This window comes from Trachemys scripta, chromosome 3, assembly GCF_013100865.1.
Source record: "Trachemys scripta elegans isolate TJP31775 chromosome 3, CAS_Tse_1.0, whole genome shotgun sequence".
In the NCBI taxonomy this organism is placed as follows: Eukaryota; Metazoa; Chordata; order Testudines; family Emydidae; genus Trachemys; species Trachemys scripta.
Window position 1 is genome coordinate 54,483,350 of NC_048300.1, and position 22,357 is coordinate 54,505,706.

The following is a 22,357-nucleotide window of genomic DNA, read 5'->3' on the forward strand; positions in this document are numbered from 1 at the left end:
TCTCCATAGTTCATTCAGTCCTCTGCTGCTCTACTAATGCGGCTAGCCAGGATAGCTTTTAATGCCAGTAATGCGCTCCTATTCATTAGGCACTGGACTGCAACATACCGTCTCGTTACCCAGAAGTCATTCAACAGCTGGGAGATGGCAATGGCTTTCGGGTCTTTACCGGCCTGGTCTGACACTGAGCTAGTGACCTACATGTAAAAGACTTATGGGAAAATTCACTGTGGGAATAAGGAGTGTCTTGTGGTTAAAGCACTGGTACTGGACTCGGAAGATATGGGATGGGAAGGTCTAGTCAAAAGACGACATCTCTCATAAACAAACACACACTCCTCAAATATTCAGAAGAAAGAATATTATGCTATAGAGATATATGCACAGTATAGATAGTATCAGCCATTAAAGAGCAACTGGTTTGATAATTAATATTAACTCAAGAGTAACCTCAGCCTTGGGATGCAGCTTAACTTGCCAGTCGACCAGCTCCTCATGCCACTATCTCCCTGACTAGGGTGTGATTATGCTTACTTTGCTTTGGCTCCTCCCACTGCTGAGTTGAACCCGGCTGTTTCCTTTTCGGTGCCAGTGGAGAAGCCGAAGAGTTCTGGATTAAACTTTTTCAAAATATCTTAAAGACAGGAGAAGACATGCTGGTTATCCTTTGCACTGCGAGCAAGAATCAGCATCCCCTCCTGCAGAACCCACATGCCAGTCTTGTGGTTGAGGCATGGGGCTAAAAGTCAAGACACATTCACTGCGACTTTGGGCACTTAACCTATCCGTGCCTCAGTTTCTCCATATGCACGTTGGAGGCAATGACACCGATCTCACCAAGGTGAAACGAGGCTTTAATTAATGTTTGTAGAATTCATTCAGATCCTCAGCTGGAAGGTATTATATATGCAAAATATTATTGTTACCGTGTCTATAATGCAGTAGGTGGAGTTCAAAGCCTCTTTGTAGTTAGCAATACATTTATAATACCTCACACAGTATAAAACAGACTCCAATTTTGATTTAAAACTCAGTGGTGCCCAAGGCACATGGATATAAGAATGATTGAAATAAAATCCTACACACTCTCAGGCATTGTCAAACTGTTCCAGAGCATGGATCGCATATTAATAGAAGAATTGTCATGGACCAAGCTCCCTCCAATTCATGGTCAAAAGGACCACTTCCCCTCCCTTTTGTAATCTCCATGGCAACTACAACAATTGCTTAAATGGAATAATACCATTAGGTAAATATTTAAATTATTATTAGCGTCTTTCAGAACAGTTTAGCAGCTGGAAATAAGGAGCAGCCATCACCATGTGACCAGCCAGCACTCCGTGGACCATCAATTGCTCTGTAGTGCATCAGTAGCCCACAGCTCCTGCAAGGTTTCCACCTTGTCACTGGAGGCTACAGAGAGAAATAAAGGAAGAGCATCTGCTTTGGATTTGTGTCATTTTAGTCATTTCCTCCTGTAATCTGTCCCTCATCTGTTCAGCAGAGCTGATGTGACAGCTCCATCCAGAACCGTCAAATGGAGGAACTGACTCAAACTTTTAGCAGAGGAGTTTTCCCCAGTGTTGATCTGGGGTTTGAATAAATTCCTCAGATCCCCAACAGATGTGCATCCTGTGCCCTGTCTAAGGAAGGTGGGAAGCCAGCACAAACTTTCCAGCATTTGCCTGGCTGAGTCTTGGAGCAAAGAGTCCCCTTCCCCACTTTGGGAATTTTCAAAATACTCACTGGGTAAAGTCGTGTGAGTCTCCAGGGTTCCATCACCTCCAATGCTACGGAGGGGTGGGGGGAAAGAACAGAATCGATCAGTCAGCAGGGTTAATACTGTAAGCACATACCATCTGTCATGTGGTCACCATATGTTGCTGCTGTATCAGCTCAGGGAGAAAAAAAAAAAAAAGACTCAACCAGGAATAAGGGGATAAACCACAGGTCAAGTGTGAATTCAGGGAAAGTATTGAAAGGCAGATTTCAGATCAAGTCAAACAGGGCTGCAGCTAAGGTTGTGCACAGAGCCTTAGTGCCATGGCTACATGGGCAGCGCTGCAGTGGCACCGCTGTACTGATGCAGTTGTGCCATTGCAGTGTGTATGGTGAAGACACTCTATGCCAACAGGGGAGAGCTCTCCCATTGGCATAAAAAAAACACCTCTGAACAGCAGGAGCTATGTAAGTGGGAGAAGCTCTCCTGCCGACATAGCACTGTGCACATGAGCGCTTATGTCAGGGTAACTTATGTCGATCAGGGGGTGATTTATTCACACCCCTGAGTGACATAAGTTATGCCGACATAGGTTGTAGTGTAGACATAGCCTTATAGGCTACCATCAGAGCACTATGGGGCACTTATTTTCCACTTATTCTGATGCTGCCCGTCATAAAGAGGCATGTCACACACTGCCCCATCAGAGCTGTGCGGTCTAACCTCACTGGTACCTACTGTATTTGTGAGCAGCTGTTCAAGGTGCACAGACTGCACTGATGCCTGCCAACCAGATATCTGGGATTCTGCTAAATGGACTGTAGAATAACGCCTCTACATCTATCACTCACAACATGTTTGCATGCACAGTCACACTCATCCATAAGCAGCCACCCACTGCAGCGCGCACGCACACGTGCACACACATTCTCTCACATACACACTTCCACCCAGAACTGCTGTGTGTTTCACCTCCAGGAAAGTCCTCTCCAGGCTGTTTGCAGGTCATTCAAGCTGGTTGCTTTGGCTCCTACAGCAGTCTGGAAAGATGGTAAGAATCATTTATGAAATGGCAAGATGACAAGCAGAGGAAGTTGTGCGAAGCAGGAATGGTTTTGTCCTCCAGTAGGCGGAGCTCTACTGGCCCACGCTGTTGCTACTGAATGGGCCATTTAACGGGTCAGTTGAAATGTACGGAGTAGAATTGGCTGAAAGAGCAGAATTTCTATCCCACAGGAAATTCCAATATTTTGACATTTGGTTTGGTCCTGAATCAGAAAGAAAAGTCAAAATAGCTAATCTTTCTGTGCAATGAAAGAAAAATGTATTTTGAAATGTTAAAACATTTTGTTTCAGGTCAGTTCAACATTATTCTTCATTCACCTAAGCCACTGTAGTGGCTCATGGGAATTGTAGTTTGGAAGCCTTATGCCCCCATTGTCCCCTAAGCACCAGATTCCCTGGCAGGACTGTATCTCTCAGGGTGCGGGTCCCAGCTGCCAGCCCTCTTCCCAGGCGCTGAGCCTGTGCCTCGGCCCTCGCGCCCAGGGCTGTACTCTTGGGGCGCTGGCCCCGCTCTCTGGTCACTGGCCCCATGTGCCTGGGGACCCGCACTCGGCCCCCCCACTCCTGGGGCCCTGGCTGCTGGCCCTGGCTGCTGGCCCCGCAGCCAGGGCTCTTATACTTGCCCCGGACGCAGGGTCCTGGCTGCGGGCCCCATGCCCGGGGTGCCACTCCTGGCCCTGTGCCTGCCCCCAGCCTTTTCCCCCTTAGCCGTGTCCGGGTTCCCCCCGCCCCCGGAGACATGGCACTGCTCCTGGCCCCAGCTGGGGGTGGGGAGCAGACAGGAGTTGGGGGGCTGGCTTTCAGCACCTCCACTATTAAAAGGGTTCCAGCGCCACTGCACCTGGGAGAGAATTCTCTGTAGTAACTCAGAGCCCTCCCCATCTAGTGTCCCATCACCGGCCACTGGAGATATTTGCTGCTAGCAGCAGCAGATTGGCTATGTGCCATTGTGGGCAGTCCCATCATGCCAGCCCCTCCCTAAACTTATCAAGCTCAGTCTTGAAGTCAGTTAGGTTTTTTGCCCCCCACTGTTCCCCTTGGAAGGCGGTTCCAGAACGTCACTCCTCTGATGGTTAGAAACTTTCGCCTAATTTCAAGCCTAAACTTGTTAATGGCCTTTATATCCATTTGTTCTTGTGTCCGCATTGGAGCTTAACTTAAATAACTCCTCTCCCTCCTTATATTTATCCCCCTGATGTATGTATAGAGAGCAATCCTATCTCCCTCCCCTCAGCCTTTGTTTGGTTAGGTTAAACAAGCCGTGGTCTTTGAGCCTTATCTCATAAGGTAGATTTTCCATTCTCTCTGAAACATTTCATGAGTCAAGAGAAAGATTCCCTGGGAACATGCAAGCAGGTCACTGTGGGAAGCATGTACAACCCTCATCTGCAATATAAGCCTGATCCTTTGAGTTGCTCTGTCCCCATAACTCCTACTGAAGTGAATGGGAGTTTTGGCAGCTCTGCACCTTGGCAAGATTGGGTCTCACCTCTGGCTTTAGTCCGGGCTATTTATTCCTCAATTGCCAGATTCACTCATAACTCTAAGATGTTGCTACGGCCAACGGACACAGCTGGGCAAGTCACAGCAATTTGCTCTCCATCTGATGGTGTCTGACACCATAACATCCAGGGAAACTAGAATTGCCCTTCCCATTCTAGGCTCAGGGGAAGCACTGGTACTCACAGTCAAGGAATCTCCCAGCGCTGCTACGACTTTGATGTTTGTTGGCCGTAGCTTATGTACTGGACAGGAGAAGAAAGAAAAAAGCAGGGTTACCAGTGATCATTGGAAAATCTTATCCTGGGTGAAGGACCTGGTGATCTTGCTTCCATTGCAGACAATGGCAAAATCTTTGCTGACTTCAGGGGGAGCGGGCCCAGGGTTCTACACAAACCTCAGTCATCAACTAGACTGAGGAATAAACTCTTGCAATTCACTTCTGCCTCCTGGCTTGCTCCAAATCATGTGCTTGAGTAATAGGGAAGTAAACAGAGCTTAACACTACCTTTCATATGTCACTTTAGAAAAACCCGAAATAGATTAGATAGATTTAAAATTGCATACATTCATTCTGTTCTGTTTTCAGTTGGCTTTAAATCTAGATCTAGGTTTCCTACTATCTGCTCAGATGTAAAGCATTCCCGCTATGTCCGGGCGCAATACACGTGTTCTGCTCATCAAGCAGGTACACCCAGGTTGGTCAAAGCTGCTTTGCTGCAAATGTACCAGGCACATCTGGCTAGATTAAGCCAGCCAAGTTGTTGTCTGTCCATTAGAATGCAGCCGCTGTGCTGGTGAACATCCTGGGTTTGGCAAAAGAGAATGCCCTTGCTATGCGCTGGATACACAATGCCTAACCTGGTTGTTTTCCTCTCACCCAACATGTGCAGTAATACAGTTTTAAGATTTTGCTTTTAAAAAGCACAGATGATTACTCCTCTCAGTGGTTCAGTCCAAAACAAGTTCTCTCTCACCTGATGTTGGGACACTTTCAGATGGAGTCTGTGCAGGACATGACAGATCACTGCCCCAATTCTTAAACAACAAAACAAACAGCAATATGGTTAGGAGATATTAGTATACTTTGGAACACACTGAACGAATATTACAACCAAATCAAACTCCAAAAAAGAATAGTTCCTAACTAGTTACCTGAGAGCTCGGCAATTCTTGCCTTTCATCCTGAAACGCTGTCCAAATACTGATTAATTCAGCTAGTCGGAATATTTTTGGTGAAATGAAATTTCATCCAAACATACTATTTTGTCAAGGCCAATGTTTCACAGAGATGTGTTGATTTCAACAAAGTTTATTTTAGGAAGGGAGGGGAGAGGAGCAAAGAAAACTTCCCACACTCTATAGCCTTTTGGTTAAGGCAATGATGCAGAAAGTGGGAGACCCAGGGTTGAGTCCTTGCTCTGCCTAACTGAGAGTGGTCTAGGATGAAAAATTCTGGCTTGAATCAGGCAGAGCAGGGAATTGAACCTGGGTCTCCCAAGCCACTGCCCTATCGTTTTTGCTAAATGCTTGAAATGATTTGTTTTCTTTCCTATGTAGAAAGAAAACCAAATTTGAAAACCTTAAAAGTTGCTGTGAAATGGAATTGTGATAGTCCGGTCAACCCTATTAATTAATGCTTACAGTACTCATGTGAGGCAGAATAGGTGTTATCCTCTGAAATGTCACAGATGGGTAGTCAGCCAGAGTGCCAATTCAGTAGCAGAGCCAGGAACTGAACCTAGGAATGCCTGAGTTACAGTCCTATGCCCATTTCTCTACCCACACTGCCTCTCAACGGCAGCAGCAGTGCATTCTGAGAAGCAGAGATGGGCCAGTGAGGAAAATAAATTGATACAATGGGCAAGTCCCATCAGGGGCAGGGGTGTCCACTCTTTGCCCAGACAAAGGCCATGTTGACCAGTGGCCATGTGAGAGCTTGAGAGTATCACCTGATTTGCAGGAAAAAAATCAAGTCAAATGTAGCTGCCCTCATCTTTAACACAGTGGTGCGGCTCAGAGAGATTACAATCCAGTTAGAGGGTGTTATAAAGGCCCAGGACTGGTCAGCTGGGTTAATTTTTTGGGGTGGGGGAGGGAATGGGGAGAAGCAGTTTCCATTCTCTCCTTTTCCTTCTCTGCCTCTCTCTTGCCCCCTTCCATGAGATCCTTCCAACTTGGTCACTGAAGTGTAAGAATCATGAACTGGAAGCCTTTCTCCAGTTCTCTGTTTAGCTTTCTAGAAGCAACCCGGGTGCTGTGAACTGTAGCTGGGAGGGGGAATGGTGGTTTCCTTTTCAGTTGCAGCCTGAAGCAGCACTTGCTAGTGCCACCTGTTGTTCTTTATATAACTAAGGCTGCGAGTCTGGTCACAGAAGTCATGGATTCTGTGACTCTCCAGGACCTCCATGATTTCTGCAGCTGCAGCAGCTGGTGTGGCTGACCCTAGGGCCGCCTGAGCAACTGGCCCCGGGGGCCACCAGAGCAGCAGTGATCCTAGGGGCGGCCCCACAGCAGCGGTCCCAGAGCACCAGCAGTCACGGGGACCGCCCCAGAGGCTGTCGGAGCAGCAGAGGTCAGGAGCCTCAGGGCAGCAGGGGCCGGGGGCTGTCAGCCCCTGCCCCTGGAGCACAGGACAGCCATGAGCCTCTGGGGCCCCCAGAGCAGCTAAGATTTAGTCACAGGTGTTTATAGTAAAAGTCATGGACTGGTCAGGGGCTGTGAATTTTTGTTTATTGCCCCATGACCTGTCCATGACTTTTATTAAAAATACTCGTGACAAAATTTTAGCCTTATTTATAATCCGTAATGGACGCAGGGATTCACACTATTTTGTTTGGAAATTAGGTCCCAGCCGGGCATTACTTGGATCTAGACAACAGCAGTGACCTCATTAAGAAGGCCTAACTGGCCACTCAGACTATTGCTTTGGACAATCATCTTCCCCAGTCATACTCACACCAACAGAACTGCACAGCTATCTTAGGAGGCATCCACACCTCCTCCAGCCTGGCAAGCACAGGTTCCCACCTCATTTCTTCAGTTCCTACCCGGAATTAGCTCTGTACTGGTTATGTTAACTCCTCTGCTGTAGTTTCTCTGCTATGGTGGAATGTCAAGCCCTCATTTAAGAGCCAGTAGATGTTAATTGGAGACATATTGCAAGTTCATGTAACATACTGTTATCACGACTTCCCTCTACTGGATAGAGCTGCCCAAGTGCATGGAAATACATTGCCTCTAGTGGCTGGATGCCTGATGAGGCTATAAACCCTCCTTTAAAACAAGTGACCTAAGCCTGCACTTTTGGGGCTGACAGGTCCTAAGTTCTCTTGCCAATTCTGTGTATATCTGGAGCAGCTGACTTATAGTAGCGTCCTTTGACTGGATTTGTTACTGTCATGACTTAGCCCTGGTCTACACTTGTGTGTGTGGGGGGAAATCGATCTAAGTTACGCAACTTCAGCTACATGAATAACGTAGCTGAAGTCAACATGCTTAGATCGACTCTGCGGCGCTGGAGTACAGGAGTCGACAGAAGAGCGCTCGGGGGTCGATTTATCGCTTCTAGACTAGACGCGGAAAATCGATCGCTACCCGCTGATCCGGTGGGTAGTGAAGACATACCCTTGAGAACAGTTTTAGTAAAGTTATTCCCAGTCTGCACTGGCTGGTACAACTGTGTTTGCAAAAAACACTTGAAAAAGAAGCATTTAAATACTTGTTGACATAGGAGGAGATCTGTATGTTCAAAGCCTAGTAAGAAATTACCGTTTACAAATTCCAAATGACGTGAAAACACCCACTAGACAGGAGCAATTTTGCATCCAAGTGTGAATGTGAAATGTACAGTAAGCGATACAGGCAATTACCTGAATTGGCTTGTTAGTAGGTTCCAGAGGTGGGTATGTGTAGTTGCTGTTCCTGTATGTTCCCAGGAAGGGTTTGTGCTGATGAGTGAGGAGAGAAAGGGTGAGAAATACAGATCAGGCAGCAAACAACGGCACAGAAGACAGCAAATGAGATCAGGATTTCTGCTGCCAAAAGATAATATATCTAGAGATGGCCTGAGCTACAAAGTGTGGATCTGGATTTTGAAACAAACACCCTCCCCTAAAATTTAGGGGTATTCAGATCTGGGGACTTTGGTCCAGCCCACCCGCACACATCAGATCCCTTCAAAGAGTGGTCAGGGCTGTCTGGATCTGTAATCCACTCTAATATAGGGAGTGGGGAAGCCTGGGCAGCTCTGCCTGCCTCAGCGGGGCGGAGCCTGGCATGTACAGCTCACCCTTTTCCCACAATGGCTGTATAATTTGGGTGGTGGTCTTGGTACCCAGCATCCACCTCAGGAAACATGGACTCTCATAGATTAAAGACCCCATCAGGAGGCTTGCTTCTCCCTAATGAGAATAGCATGATTGTCCCTAAGCTTGTAATACAGAACCCAGAGCCTGAAGGTGCAGGGTCAAAGAGACTTTTCCACTGAAAGAGCGGAGTTATTCCAAATGATTTAAATCAGAAATGCGTGTAGTTTGATCAGAAATCCCCCCCCCCACTTGCAGACTTTCATCCTTTAAATTAACCTATTATGCTTATAAATGGGTTGCTATAGACCTTTGGTCTCTATAGCCTGGCATATATGACAATCACACATACACAACCTCTGCTGTGTTGAGTTAGAGAAGCAAAGGGATAGAATACATGGAGCCCACGAACAGCAGAATCTGAAGTCATTTTATGTAATAACAGATACACTAAATGACAGATGGAACTCCCCCGAAATAGCCTCTAGTGTAACTTAGCTACTGTACTGCAATTGGGAAGCCTTCACAACAGTGCTGGCTCAGTAGGGAAAGTGCCACTGTGAGCGAGTACCCACGGCTTCCACAAAGTGCCATGGACTTGCCACGTTAAAGACTCATTTCAAAACCCTGTTTATCCACAAAATAGGTCCAGAATGGACAGCAACAGGGCAAGGCCACACAGTTTCCAGGGCGTTTTGAATATCAGATTGTGAGGGACATAGGGAAAAACAAATCCAACATTCATTTTCACTCTTCCACAAGAGGAGAGTAACTGGCTGTCTTATTAAATTAATACCAAGTACACTTGGATCTGATAAAAAGGAAGTATCTCCCACAGTCTATAGTGAGTCTGTGGAGCCCACTGCCTCAGGGGTGTGACAGAAGCCTATCGATGCCAACTGGCCAAGGATTTGCTGTTCTGTAACAGCAACTGTTAGCATGCCAGACACTCACCACCTCTAGCACACTGCTTTCATAGTATTTATCCATATAGAATATCATGTGAGGTCTCTAATAAAAGCTTATGTCACACTGATCCTCAATCACTGCATCATATATGCAGAGAGGATATTTAAGAAATTGTGTATATGTACTGAAATTATGTTTTAAAGTCCGTCACCAATCAAAGAGAAAAACAGGTTTCTTCCAGAGAGGAGATGGACTGGTGAAAACAAATCTTATCTCTGTAAATTAAGCATTGTAAGCCAACATAATATGACCTCAATTTACATATGAAGTCAACAAGGGGATGAGAAGACACCGGAGACTAAATCAACAGAGGCTGTCCTGTCTCTGGGGCCCAAAAATGAGCTTTAAAGAATATTTAAAAAATGCAAGGAGATATTTTGTTATCTTTCAGAGAGGAAGCAAACAGGACAGTGCTTTTTGCCTTCATGAAAGAGGGATCCCAGGCATGTTGGTTGGAGATGCTGGGAGGTTGTTTCTCTCACCTAAAGCAACTTTAGATGATGAGGGGTTAAGCCTGTTTATAACACACTTCTTAGAGTCTAAAGTTACTTACTTTTTGTTTGATATGTAACCATTTCTGTTTCCATTGTTATCCTTACTCACTACCCCTTAAATCTTAGCCTTGGATAATAAACTGACACCACTGACTGGTGGTGTCAAAGAGCTGACACCCAGTTAAGCACCAACAAGTGTCTCTCTCACTGAGGCAGGGGTATTACAAGGTGACTCAATCCTGGATATCCTTAGAAAGTGTCACAGGAGATGAAGACAAAATGGGGAAGTGGCTTTAAAAAAGGAATGGATAACTTCTGACTCACAGCATTTATAGTTATCCTTGGTAAGATAATCACCAACTTTAATGCTCCAGGGCATAAACTCATCTCTTCAGAGGTCAGGAAAGAATTCCCCAAATCCTGGCTCATTGCACAACTGTCCACATTTGTTATTTTCACCTTCACCTAACGCATCGGCTATAGGTCATGTCCCAAAGTGGGATACTGGACCAGGTGGACAGCAGTTCTTGTTATGTTCCAAAAAATCAGCTATGCTAGTGATTTCTCTATAGGGATTTTACTACTAAATAGTGGCTGGAGGCTCAAACTCATGTAATGAAGGTAGGTGAGAGAGACAGACAGATGATGGTGATGGACACATTAGAAATTCATAGATAGGTAATTGCTGTACAGGGCAAGGAGGGAAGAAACTAGTAGAATCGCCATCTATTGTCATATAGCAGCTCAAAAGTTCATGAATGCACTGATGTTCTGAAACTCACAACAGAGTAGAATTTATACACCACAAATTTTTTAAGAAGAAGTTAGAAAAAGGGCTGGGGGAAAGGGAGAGAAGCAGCTGACCATTGTCAAAAGAAAAAACTGCTGAGCTGGTATGTAATGACAAATCCATGTGTTGGAGGTTGATGGAAACATGAAACTCCCTAGATCCATACACCCAATGGGGGAAACTACATACACATGTACAGCATACATGCAGCCTCTTCAGTATTAGTCACTAGGGGCCAGATTTTTAAAGGCATTTAAAGACGCACATAGGTGCCTAGTGGGATTTCCAAAAACATCTAGGCACCTAATTGCCAATGAGTTCAAAGGGAAAATCCATTCTGAATCCCTTTGAAAATTCTACTAGGTGTTTATCTGTATCTTTAGGCACCTAAATATCTTTAAAAATCTGTCCAAAGATCTAAACACGCACCAGCCATGTTATCAGTTAGTTTTTGTAAGATGGTATAAGGCCCAGAAACACTGAAGCAACTATTGTGCAAGAAGATATTCACATATAGTTAACAGAGAAGCAGAATTTTAGCAGACTTGTTCCAAAAAATACTGGATCCTTGCCAAGAAAAGGGCATGAACCCACCCACTGCAACCCCTTGCTTCTGTAATGGGACAGTATTTACCGGAGTTGGGCAACTCAGGGTAGTGTTAGCCTTGGGGTCAAAGAAGTCCGTTTTCTCCCCTACAGGCTGAAGCTGGGGAAAAAAAGGGGAGGATTAGTTTTATAGTTGTGTCCTCATCTTACATTTCTATAGCAATTTTAAACCTAAAGAATCCAAAGGTGCTTTACAAATTTAATTAAATTGAATAATTGCATAGCTCTGGATTTACCTGTGATTGAAATGCAGCCATTTCTTTGGAGGAACATGGCAGCTGTGTTACAGAGCACAGTAACACTAGGCAGTAGTTTAGAACAGGAAGAAAAGACGCATACTATATTGCTGAGGGAATTTAGGGAGGCAGAAGTAGCTGTATTGGAATTTGACCAGAATACCAGGGCTAAGGCCTCTTGTCTAATTTTATGTCTGTTGAAACGTGGCATCAACCACAAACCACTGCGACAGGCAGTGAGGATAAATCTTCCATTTCTTGTCACAGTGCCAGTGGGTAAAAGGAAAGCTGAGCATCACTGCAGAGGTTCCTGGCTAAAAACTCAGGATCCTCCCTGACTACACTCCTTTTAAAAAGTGAATTTAGAGTAGGTGAAAGGTTCTGGGTTGACAGCCATGGAGACTATAGTCCTCTGTTTCTCCACAGAACAGGTACAGCAGAGGCTCCAGCAGTACAAGCTTCACTTACACTGCCACACAAATGTGCCTCGGCCCCAACCTGGAAGGCGAGAAGGTAGGTCAGTCAGTCTCCATGGCCCATGCAGTCTTCAACTTCTCTTTCATGGAGACTGCCAGTTAGTGCATTCCATGGGATTTCATTCTTGTTGATGTGGACACCTGTCCAATAGGATGTGAACTGAGACCCATCAAACTCAGTTCACCACTTAGCCAACAGATGGAAGAGACCTTTAAATTAACACTGACCTGGATTTGAACAGGTGACCTCAATATGAATGGTCTGGGTCCCATCAACAGTGGCTTGAGCCACCCAGTCCCCCAATGTAACAACTATTACACAAAGGAGATGATTTTACAGATACTTTGAATCAGTTCTGGTTGATGAGCCTGATATACAAGTCCATGCCATCCCTACCATGGTGTTCCAGAGAGCCCTGGAGAGCTGAGACTGGGATTTCTGACTCAGATGGAAACAGTCTGGTGCAAGGAAGGAGATATCTGCATGTCCATCCTAAAAAGAAAAGTGCAAAAGACACCTGAGTGCAAGAAGTTTGTTAATACTTTATTACTTTGGTTCACTGAAGTTGGAGCAGCGGTAGTAGCTGTATGGCATTCCCATTATACACTCCCATGTGGAAGGCCTACTGGCATCTGGGGAGATGAAGTGGGGTACTACCAGTCAGGGTCACCAAGTACTAGCAATGGGCCAACCCCAAAAGGATAAGCACCTTAAAGTTCAGATGTTTAATGTGCTGTTCTATCCTGGCTCTAAAAATGGCATTGTTGTGTTCTATCTTTCTCTCTAGGATCTCCAGTGCCACAGCCACAAACTCAACTGGGATAGGAGAGTGAAGGTGAGCCTGTTCCTTCTCATGCATCACCATCAGGAATAAGGGTGCTACAAACCACACAGTGCTCCTCAGTGGGTTTGCTCAGATATAGCTCGGTGGAAGTTAGTACACAAGTCCACTGATGATACACAAGAAGGAACACAAGAAAAAATTCCTTCTCTTGTAGCTCCCTCTTTTGCAGCAGTGTCAGTTCTACAGGGCTAACAGGAATAAAAAGCAGTAAGAGTTGTTTGTCACTGAAGTTAGCAGATACAAGTGAGTACACCCACACAGTCACCTTTCAGAGAAGAACTCCAGTTTATTACCGATTTTGTAATATCTGAAACAGTTTGGGTTTGGAAGTTTTAAGATATTGGTTTTCTCATGAGATTTTAGGGGTGGATAGAAGAGTTTGGATTAGATGGACGAAGGCCACAGAGCTTAGATCCAGAACTGAACTTCCTCAAGGTTTGAGGATGTTTTGATCAAGCGTTTTGGGTTGGCTCATTAGAGAAGTAAGGACCCGCTGCCAAGTTTTGGATCTGTATCTGATCTTCCACCAAGTTTGTAGCCAGGATTTTGGGTCAGGCCCATTTCAAGTTTGGATATAATATGGAAAAACATCTCTTTTGGGGTTTTGTTTGCAAAACTGGAAGAAAATCATTTTTGAGGTCTAAACATTTTTCAGAAACAAATTGTGTCTATTATTTTTCATTTCCAAGTTTCTAGGCAGTGTCCAAACCCACAGGAAGGGCTTTTCACAAAGGCTGACCTGAGCAGAAATCAAAGTCTATGATTGTGAGATTTTTCAGCCCAATTTTGCAGTCTCAGAAAAGGTTTGTTAGGGGAAGAAGCTGAATGTTTGCAACTTGTCACCAGTTATTACTGACATTTTCTAGTTCCCTCTGGCCCTATAATACCACAGCTTCTCCTGCTTGGAATTTGACCACATCTGCTTCCAGTTCCAGCTGAAATCAGGAAGTGCAAATGTGGGTGAAAAAAAAAATCAGTGAATGGTTTTCAAGTTTCAGAAAAAGATTTGTGTCAGTTCTTAGATTTACTAGCTTGCTTCACTCACCATACAGGCACTGGAGCCCGCTCCTACTGCCAAAAATAAGGGGAAAGGCTCATTGCCTAAGACTACATTTTGGACTGATTACTATGTAGATCCCTCTCTCTGCACAGGCATAGAAGAGTAAGATCATGGGTCAGAAAGAGATGATAATGCTGTTAGTTAACAGTGAGGGTCATTGCCAGACAGCTTTAAGAGCTCTAACATAACTGCCAGGGCTCTCTATGCAGCTTGATTAATCAGTTTATCATGGGGATAATGATATGGATGTCCTTTGCAAAGTGCTTTGAAATCTACTGATTAAAAGCACTATATAAGAGTATAATGATAACTGTACTTTTAGCTAACACCTGCCCTTGCTGAACAATTGTGTATAAACATATCTTTACATGTAATCTTTAAATCATTTCTCAAAGGTTAAAACAGTAATCAATATAAAAATAAATTATGTAAGTCCAAGTATTGGGAACTGTTCAAGGAATTCCAACAACATAATATACCCAAACCAAATTATATTCATATGGGAACTTCAAGAGCACCTGGCAAACCCGGATACTTTCATATACTCTAGATGGGTGGGTGAGTGCCTGCATCTAACCTAACTACTGAGAGTGACCTATGGTCATACCTGAAGAAGAGGAATCTTGGTATTTCGGAAGAAAGGCTGCAGTACCACCGTGAAATTCTCCTGGGTGTCATACCTGCCAGACTCCACTAGCTTTCGAGTGCTGTTCTGTAAGAGACGAAAAAGACCATCATCAACCCACCAACCACTTTGTCACCCTTAAATGGTGTGTAGGGCATGTAGCTGCACTTCCACCCTTGGGCTGACACAGTCAGGGATCACAGACCTTCAGGGCACATGGCAAAACCCATTTTTTTGCCCTAGTGGCTGAAAAGGTTGAAGCATGATGGAGTGATTGTTTATGAGGGATGGAGGTTGGGTGAGGAAAGTCCCACTTATGGGTTTGTGTTAGGGATAGAGTTTTCCTGCTGATTTTGCCACACTGATATTTTTAATAATAACAAAGGTACCCAGAATAGTAGATGGGCACTTTTTGTATATGTTGTTATAAATTGCAACTGACAGATTGCTGGATATCCCTCTGCCCTGCTTCAGTTGTAGGCAAAGCCACTGCACTCATCCCGGCAGATGTACCTGGTAGGCTCTGGTAGCTTCCATCACCATCGCTAGCTCTTGTGACCCTTCTGTCACTGGAAGAACACAACTACACAGTTCTCTGCAGAAGAGGTTACAGAAGTGAGAGAAACATACAGCATTAGAGCAGAATGTAGATTCAAGAGACACTCACCCACTGCCATTTGGCATCCACACCACCTGGGAGCAGTGCTGGATGTCTATATACACCTCTACCCCAATATAACACAACCTGATATAACACGAATTCGGATAGAACGCAGTAAAGCAGTGCTCCGGGTGGGGTGGGGCTGCACACTCTGGTGGATCAAAGCAAGTTCGATATAACGCAGTTTCACCTATAACACGGTAAGATTTTTTGGCTCCCGAGGACAGCGTTATATCGGGGTAGAGTTGTACTACCCTTTCTATAAGAGTGCCAGATGGTCTTTGCCATCTTGCACAATCTAAAGCCATGGTTTTATCTGCCCCTTTGCCCTACATGAGTGGTGCATATCAGTTTGGCTACCTCTAAGCATTTCAAGGTGATATGCACTGCACTGTGTCACCCTATGTCCCATTATCTTTGGGCACCTAAGGGTATGTCTACACTGCAGCTGGGACATGCAATTCCAAGCTGGGTAGATGTATGTGTGCTAGCTCTACTTGATCTAGCAAATGTATCAACCTGAGCTGGGAATTGTGCCTCCCAGCTGCAGTATAGATGTACCCTATAACCATAGCCAGTGGAGTCCAATCCTCTATAACTCTAGGCTTACCCCAGGGAGCCCAACAGACTCCAATGACACCACCAGAACCCTAATGACAAAACCCATATCAAATCCAGGGAACCCTACCAGCCCCAAGCCTAACCCTCACGGAGAACCTTACTCTCTGTAATCCTTACCCTAAACTGGTGAGTGCTGCCACCTGGAAACCTAACCCTAGCCTGAAAAGCTCTTCCAATTATTACCCTAACCCTCGCCCTCCTTTATGGGACGCTAACCCTAGACCTGAGAGCCCTACCTTCTGGAACCTTAACATTAGCATGGGAGTCCTATCCTCTTGAACCCTACCCATTAATATCCTAACCATCGCTAAGGGAGCTCTACCCATTATTATTCCAACCCTTGCCCAAGGAGCCCTACCCTCTGTAACCATAACCCTTGTCCAGGGAGGCATATCACTTATTACCCATACTCTCCCCAGGGCAGCCCTACAGTCAGGGCCAGCTCTAGGTTTTTTGCTGCCCCAAGCAAAAAAAATTTTGGCTGCTCCCCTACCCCACTGCACCTCCTGCCGTCCCAACCCTGGGTCACTGGTAACTCGCTCCCAGGGCGGGTCATTCAGCAGGAATTTTGGATGTGCACAGAACACAGACAGGATTGGTTCCCATATGGTTACAGAACTGCAGTAAAGTGGAACAAGTTTCAGCTTGTGTGATTGGAGGATATCTGGATGCATATTATAAGACTGTCCTACATATATGAGGAAAAGTTGAGGTGCCTTTATTATTCTTTTGTTCCACTCTTTGTTTCTATGGGGAATTTGCCAATGCAATATCACTGTCTTCCTTTTAAACAAATAAAACTAAAACTTAAAAATAATAATAATAATAATAATAATAATAATAAAAAAAAGCAATGACTGTTGAAAATAGCAATTCCAGTCCTAATAACCACTGGGAAGCATTTCTTGCTCAATTTATTCTACTTTTTCTACAGCAAGTTACAGTGGATCAGTATATTTGATTTGGGAGAAATGAAGTAACAGCTGCCCAAATTGAGCTTGAGCTCTCCTGAATTTAGAGGGTGTTTAAATCTGGAAGGCAGGTGCTAGATTCCCTTTCTGAATATTAGCTAAATCTGGAAAAGAAAAGTCTATTTCTGCTTCCATGGCTCAGAAGTGTAAATCCTCCTACGTGCCTGGTACTGTATCTAAAGCTGCCCAGTCTAGTAGAGCCTCCCCTCCCCTACTTTTCATTTTAAATTCTAGTGGGATCCATGTACCTGCCTTGTTAGGCTTCAGATAGAGAGGTGCAATGTCCATTTAGTCCACCCAATTCTTTCTTTGGGGGAGAGCCCAGGGCTGGGGTGGCAGGAGGTGCGGGGGGGAAGGGGAGGAAGAGCCCAGGGCTGGGGTGGCAGGAGGTGCGGGTGGGGGGAGAGCCCAGGGCTGGGGCGGCAGGAGGTGCAGGTGGCGGGTGGGGGGGGGAGAGCCCAGGGATGGGGCAGCAGGGGGGTGCAGGTGGGGGCCAGAGCTCGGGCAGCAGGGGGTGTGGGCAGGTGAAAGTCCAGGGCTGGGGAAACACAGGGGTGTGGCGGGAGCCCAGGGCTGAGGTAGGGGGCGGCAAAAAACCTAGAGCTGGCTCTGTCCCTACCATTTACAGCAAGCTGCAGCATGAGGTTTCAGTTCCACACTCCTTCCCCCTCCCTTTCCTGTTAATTGTGGCTGAGGGAATGCTGGGAAATGTAGTTCTTTCCCTGCTCCAGGGCTGGCTCTATAGGCAGGGAGCTAAGCAAGGAACTACAGCTCCCAGGGCTCCCTGTTGGTTCTCAGCTCCCATGCTGGATTCTTGTGCCTCTGCAAATTTGCCGCCCCAAGCACCTGCTTGCTTTGCTGGTGCCTAGAGCCGGCCCTGTCTACAGTATGGAACCTGAACCCTCCCCAGGTTTCCTCCATAGAGAAGTAGGGAATCGAATTTTGTCTTTTCTCCCACTGAGAGTCACTGCAGATGCTAGAGTAGGCGAAAGCTGCCTTACCCAGTGAGATGTGTGGGGCACTGTACTTGGTTATCCAGAAACATTTGCCTCAAGGGGAGGAGGTCCATTACTTCAACCAGATTGACCAGAGCCCTGGGAACCTGAAAGGAAAGTCAGAAATTTGCTTGGCAGGAGCTGGTCATGCAAATTGCAATGCCTTTATTTTAAAGCACAGAGCACAAGTGCAGCTCCCCATTCCTGCCCTGGTTAACTACTCAACCAATCCTTTCCAGTTATTGACCTTTCCTCTCCAACTCACTTGACTGAACCCTCCCTCCTCCTGCCCCGGATTGTATGTTGGTGTCTCATTTGTCAGGCCATCTCTCAGCATTAGAGATGAAGGCAGTGTAGCCTGCATTATAGAACATATTGGGATACATTTGGTTCAAGGGCCACCCCTTGGCTACCCCACAGCTACTAGAACTAGGGAAGGAACAAGCAATGCTGACCAATGAGTTACTAAAACCACTTACTTCTGCATGCAGAATGTCGAGGGCTTCTTGAATGCGGCTGGTGAAATTTACAGCTGAATAGTAATTCTCATAGAAAAAGAAGAGAAGCAGGAGTTACTGCCAATGACGGCTCACAAATGGCTTGAGACAACAAAAAGATATTGTGCTGGGTATTCATTCCCATCCCCTTCCTTCCGCCATGCTAGGCTGTGGTCAGTGGAATGTTCTTGCTCCCTTCCAGAAACCAAGTGGCTCAATTATACCATTACTCCACACTCAAATGAAGATAGGCTGAGTACAACTTTGGCTTTTCTAGAGCTCCCTGTTGAGCTGTAGCAGACTGAGTCAATGTCCAATGGGCCCCTCATCTCTGGCTGAGGGAAAGAACCAAGTGCTAAGTGTGTTCGAATGGGGGTCAGTCAAAAACTGATAAAACAGAGGCACCGGCTATAAACATCTGGCAGCGGCACAGGAGCTTGGCTAGGCCTATTTAGCTGCAAGGATCCCCCCACTCTGTTGCACCCTCAGTGTGCTAGTGGTAGTGAAAAGGATTGTGTACAAAAAAGACAACACCCTAGATGCAGAGCCAGGTTTAGAACTAGGAGTGAGGGGCATGAGAGGTCTCACATTCTCCTTCTGGCAGCCACAATCTGAAGCAGCATAAAATCTCTGTAGCACTGACCATTACAGAAACTTCCGACATGCTCCCTCCCGCCTCCAACACCATCCTGTGCCAGGACTCGTGGGGGGAGGTGAGGTGGGCGGTGTTGGACTACTTGTGGTGGCCTAACACAGTGCTGAACCAGGACAATTTTCCCTGGTTAGCTGTGGGGCTTTTCCAGCCCCTGTATACTAGGGTTACCATATGTCCGGATTTCCCCGGACATGTCCGGCTTTTTGGTGCTCAAATTCCCATCCAGGGGGAATTTCCAAAAAGCCGGACATGTCCGGGGAAATAGGGAGGCATAAGCCAGGGTCCGGCCGGCCCCAGCACGATCTGCCGGGTCCGCAGCGCAGCCCAGCCCAGCCGCCCCAGCTACAGGCTTCCCTCGTGGGCGGGGACCCCCTGGACATGGGGGGACCCTTCCTGTGGCCCTGTTGCCCTGTGTGGCTCGGAACCTGGCGCCACGGGAGCTGTTTCCGGCGGGGACAACAGGCCGGGGAACGTGCTCGGCGGGGGCAGGAAGGAGGCTGCGGCTGGGGCTGCAGGGACCCGCGCCGCCCTGGTCGCCGCTGAGCATCTGAAGCCCCTGCCAGGCAGAGGCTGCCGGGTGAGCGGGCGAGCAGGGCGGGGGGGGGGGCGCAGAGGCTGCAGGGCGAGGAGGAGCAGGGGGCGCAGAGGCTGCAGGGGCGGGGGGGCGCAGAGGCTGCAGGGCGAGGAGGAGCAGGGCAGGCAGGGGCATAGAGGCTGCAGGGGCAGGGGGGTGCAGGGGCAGGGCAGGAGGGGGGCACAGAGGCTGCAGGGCGAGTGGGGAGCAGGGCAGGCAGGGGCATAGAGGCTGCAGGGCGAGTGGGGAGCAGGGCAGGCAGGGGCATAGAGGCTGCAGGGTCAGGGGGGTGTAAGGGCTGCAGGGCGAGTGGGGAGCAGGGGTCTCAGAGGCTGCAGGGGTGGGAGGGTGCAGCCTCTGCAGGGCGAGTGGGGAGCAGGGAAGCACTTAGCAACCCCCAACCAAGATCAGAGCGGGAGGGAGGAGGGGGAATGCAGGGTGCTCAGAGGAGGGGGCAGAGTTGGGGCAGGGACTTTGGGGTTGGGGCGGGGCCGGGGGTAGGGAAGGGGCGGAGTTGAGGCAGGGCCAGGGCCCCCGTGGAGTGTCCTCTTTTTTCAGTGTTGAAATATGGTAACCCTACTGTATACCACCGGAGCAGAGAGGGAAGAATCCTGCCCTCTCTTCCTCTCCCCATGCCCCAGTCATGGTCAAGAAAGGCAGGCTTTTTTCTCTCTCTCTCCCCCCACACACATAATGGCTGGTTCCTACTCCACAGCAAGCAAGCAGAGACCACAACAATCTTAGTCTGGGGCTGCTAACTGTTTAAAACTAGGCACTGCCAGCAGAGTATCTATCAGGACACACAGACCCCACAAGTATCAGGGGGTAGCCGTGTTAGTCTGTATCTACAAAAACAACAAGGAGTCTGGTGGCACGTTAAAGACTAACAGATTTATTTGGGGGCTTTCGTGGGTAAAAACCTCACTTCTTTGGATGCATACAGACCCCACAGTACTCTACAAAATTCAGCTTTGTCTGGCATATTGGGTGACCCTCAGAACTCAGGGACTTCCTTTCCCCTACCTGCAACCTTGGATTTCATGGGACGCAGAGGCTAGCTTTCCTCACACTGGTGTTTTTACATCCACACCAATCAGCCTTGCTGCCATGCCAGCTCCTCAATCCTGCTACTTACAGGGTCTTTGCAGTAGTTGCACAGATCATTGGCTCCAATTAACACAGTGATGATCTTCCAGTCAGTGTTGAAATCAATTCTCTATATAAAGAAAAAAAAGCGTAAGTTAATTATGTTCCCAACTGATGCGCACACTGAGTATCTTTGGAGGCAGATCTGTCCCATGAAGCAATATCTGTTCCTTTTCATGCTGTGAAATTAAACATGCTGCGTTCCAGTCAACTCACCGGATCACTTTTCATTAGTCTCACCAGGGCTCTTACTTGGTCTGGTAATTTCCTGTGGAGAAGGACAATTAGTGAGCCTTAGGGGAGACCAGCATCAATAGGAAGAATATTTATCCAGGTATCTATATGGCCCTGGGGCATCTCAAACTCATGAGTGAATGTATCCTCACACTATTCCTGTGAGGGAGCATTCTCCTCCCCATTTTATAGATGAGGAACTGAGACACAGAGACTAAGTGACTTGTCCAGATTCACATGGGAAGTCTGTGTCAGAAAGGAATTGAATCCAGATCTCAGTCCTGTCCAGTGTTTTAATCTCAAGACCATCCTTCCTTCACCTTGTTTCACTCCCTAGAGAGTAGCTGAGAAAAAAAAAATCCACAGCTTTTTGGATGCCAGGTACAGCAAACCCCTTGTCAGCTGACAGCATCATTAGAATTGTTGGATCAGTTTATTTCTTATAGACTAAAACTGCAAAGGAGCGCCAAACCCAAGGCTCTGAAAAATCCCCTGCATTAACATTTGTGTGTGCACTGAATATTTCCAAACCTACATTGACTCTAAGGAAATGTGCACAGTAACTATTGAAACAAACTTCTCATGTTCCCAGGATCACAGCTCAGAGTCAGCACTTCACACTCTATTATGTGCAAAGCAATGATTCCAAAGCTTTTTCGGCCCTGATGAAAACTGAAGCACGTATCCAGGACACTCCGGAGGAGGCTAACAAGACAGCCTTGTAATAACCATGCTAGATCTATAAAAAGCGTTGCTATGAATTCTAGGTTACCTATGCTAAACTGCTGGACCTCATTTAGCTGCTCGATCATCACATTGATCCTCTAATATGCACAGAATTTGAATGGAAAGCTTTGGCCTTGCAGCAGCTTCATGGTTTTGGAATGAGCTGCTCCTCCCCCTGGGCCCTTGCTAGAAATACTTTACTGACTGTACATCATTTCATGACGTACATCTGCTGATACTAATGAGCCTGACACACACATGATTTACATAGTAATCAGAACTTTGCTTTCCTTTGCTGTACGGCATATATCATAGGAGCAAGAGGTATTTCCCCTCTTCCTGCAATCTGACACATAGCTCTCACTAAGGGTTTGTCTACACAGCAAGTTAGTGCATGGCTAGCCATGATGTAACTCTGCAGTGCACTAGCTTGCCATGCACTATCGGAACATGTGGACACTGCTACTGCAGACTAACTGTTCCATAGTGTGCGCTTAATGTAGTCCCAACAACCAACCACAAGTGGTCAGGAGTCAGGAACTCCCTTTTACATTTCATTCTGTAAGATGGCACTTTCATGCACA

The 22,357-nt window shown here is 46.7% G+C and overlaps 1 protein-coding gene across 1 annotated transcript in view; it reads right to left on the reverse strand.

The window, feature by feature from the left end:
• Positions 1 to 22,357, reverse strand: part of PLB1 (phospholipase B1) — a 67,758-nt gene that overhangs the window by 19,394 nt on the left and 26,007 nt on the right. Inside the window, exons 16-29 of the mRNA XM_034764773.1 lie at positions 21,030 to 21,081; positions 20,803 to 20,883; positions 18,421 to 18,486; positions 17,948 to 18,048; positions 15,207 to 15,288; positions 14,676 to 14,780; positions 12,561 to 12,656; positions 11,480 to 11,551; positions 8,158 to 8,235; positions 5,263 to 5,323; positions 4,472 to 4,530; positions 2,693 to 2,760; positions 1,747 to 1,790; positions 535 to 634 (exon numbers count right to left, since the gene is read on the reverse strand). Of these exons, the coding sequence (XP_034620664.1) occupies positions 535 to 634; positions 1,747 to 1,790; positions 2,693 to 2,760; positions 4,472 to 4,530; positions 5,263 to 5,323; positions 8,158 to 8,235; positions 11,480 to 11,551; positions 12,561 to 12,656; positions 14,676 to 14,780; positions 15,207 to 15,288; positions 17,948 to 18,048; positions 18,421 to 18,486; positions 20,803 to 20,883; positions 21,030 to 21,081 (1,065 nt within the window). The remainder of the gene's footprint in view (positions 1 to 534; positions 635 to 1,746; positions 1,791 to 2,692; positions 2,761 to 4,471; positions 4,531 to 5,262; positions 5,324 to 8,157; positions 8,236 to 11,479; positions 11,552 to 12,560; positions 12,657 to 14,675; positions 14,781 to 15,206; positions 15,289 to 17,947; positions 18,049 to 18,420; positions 18,487 to 20,802; positions 20,884 to 21,029; positions 21,082 to 22,357) is intronic.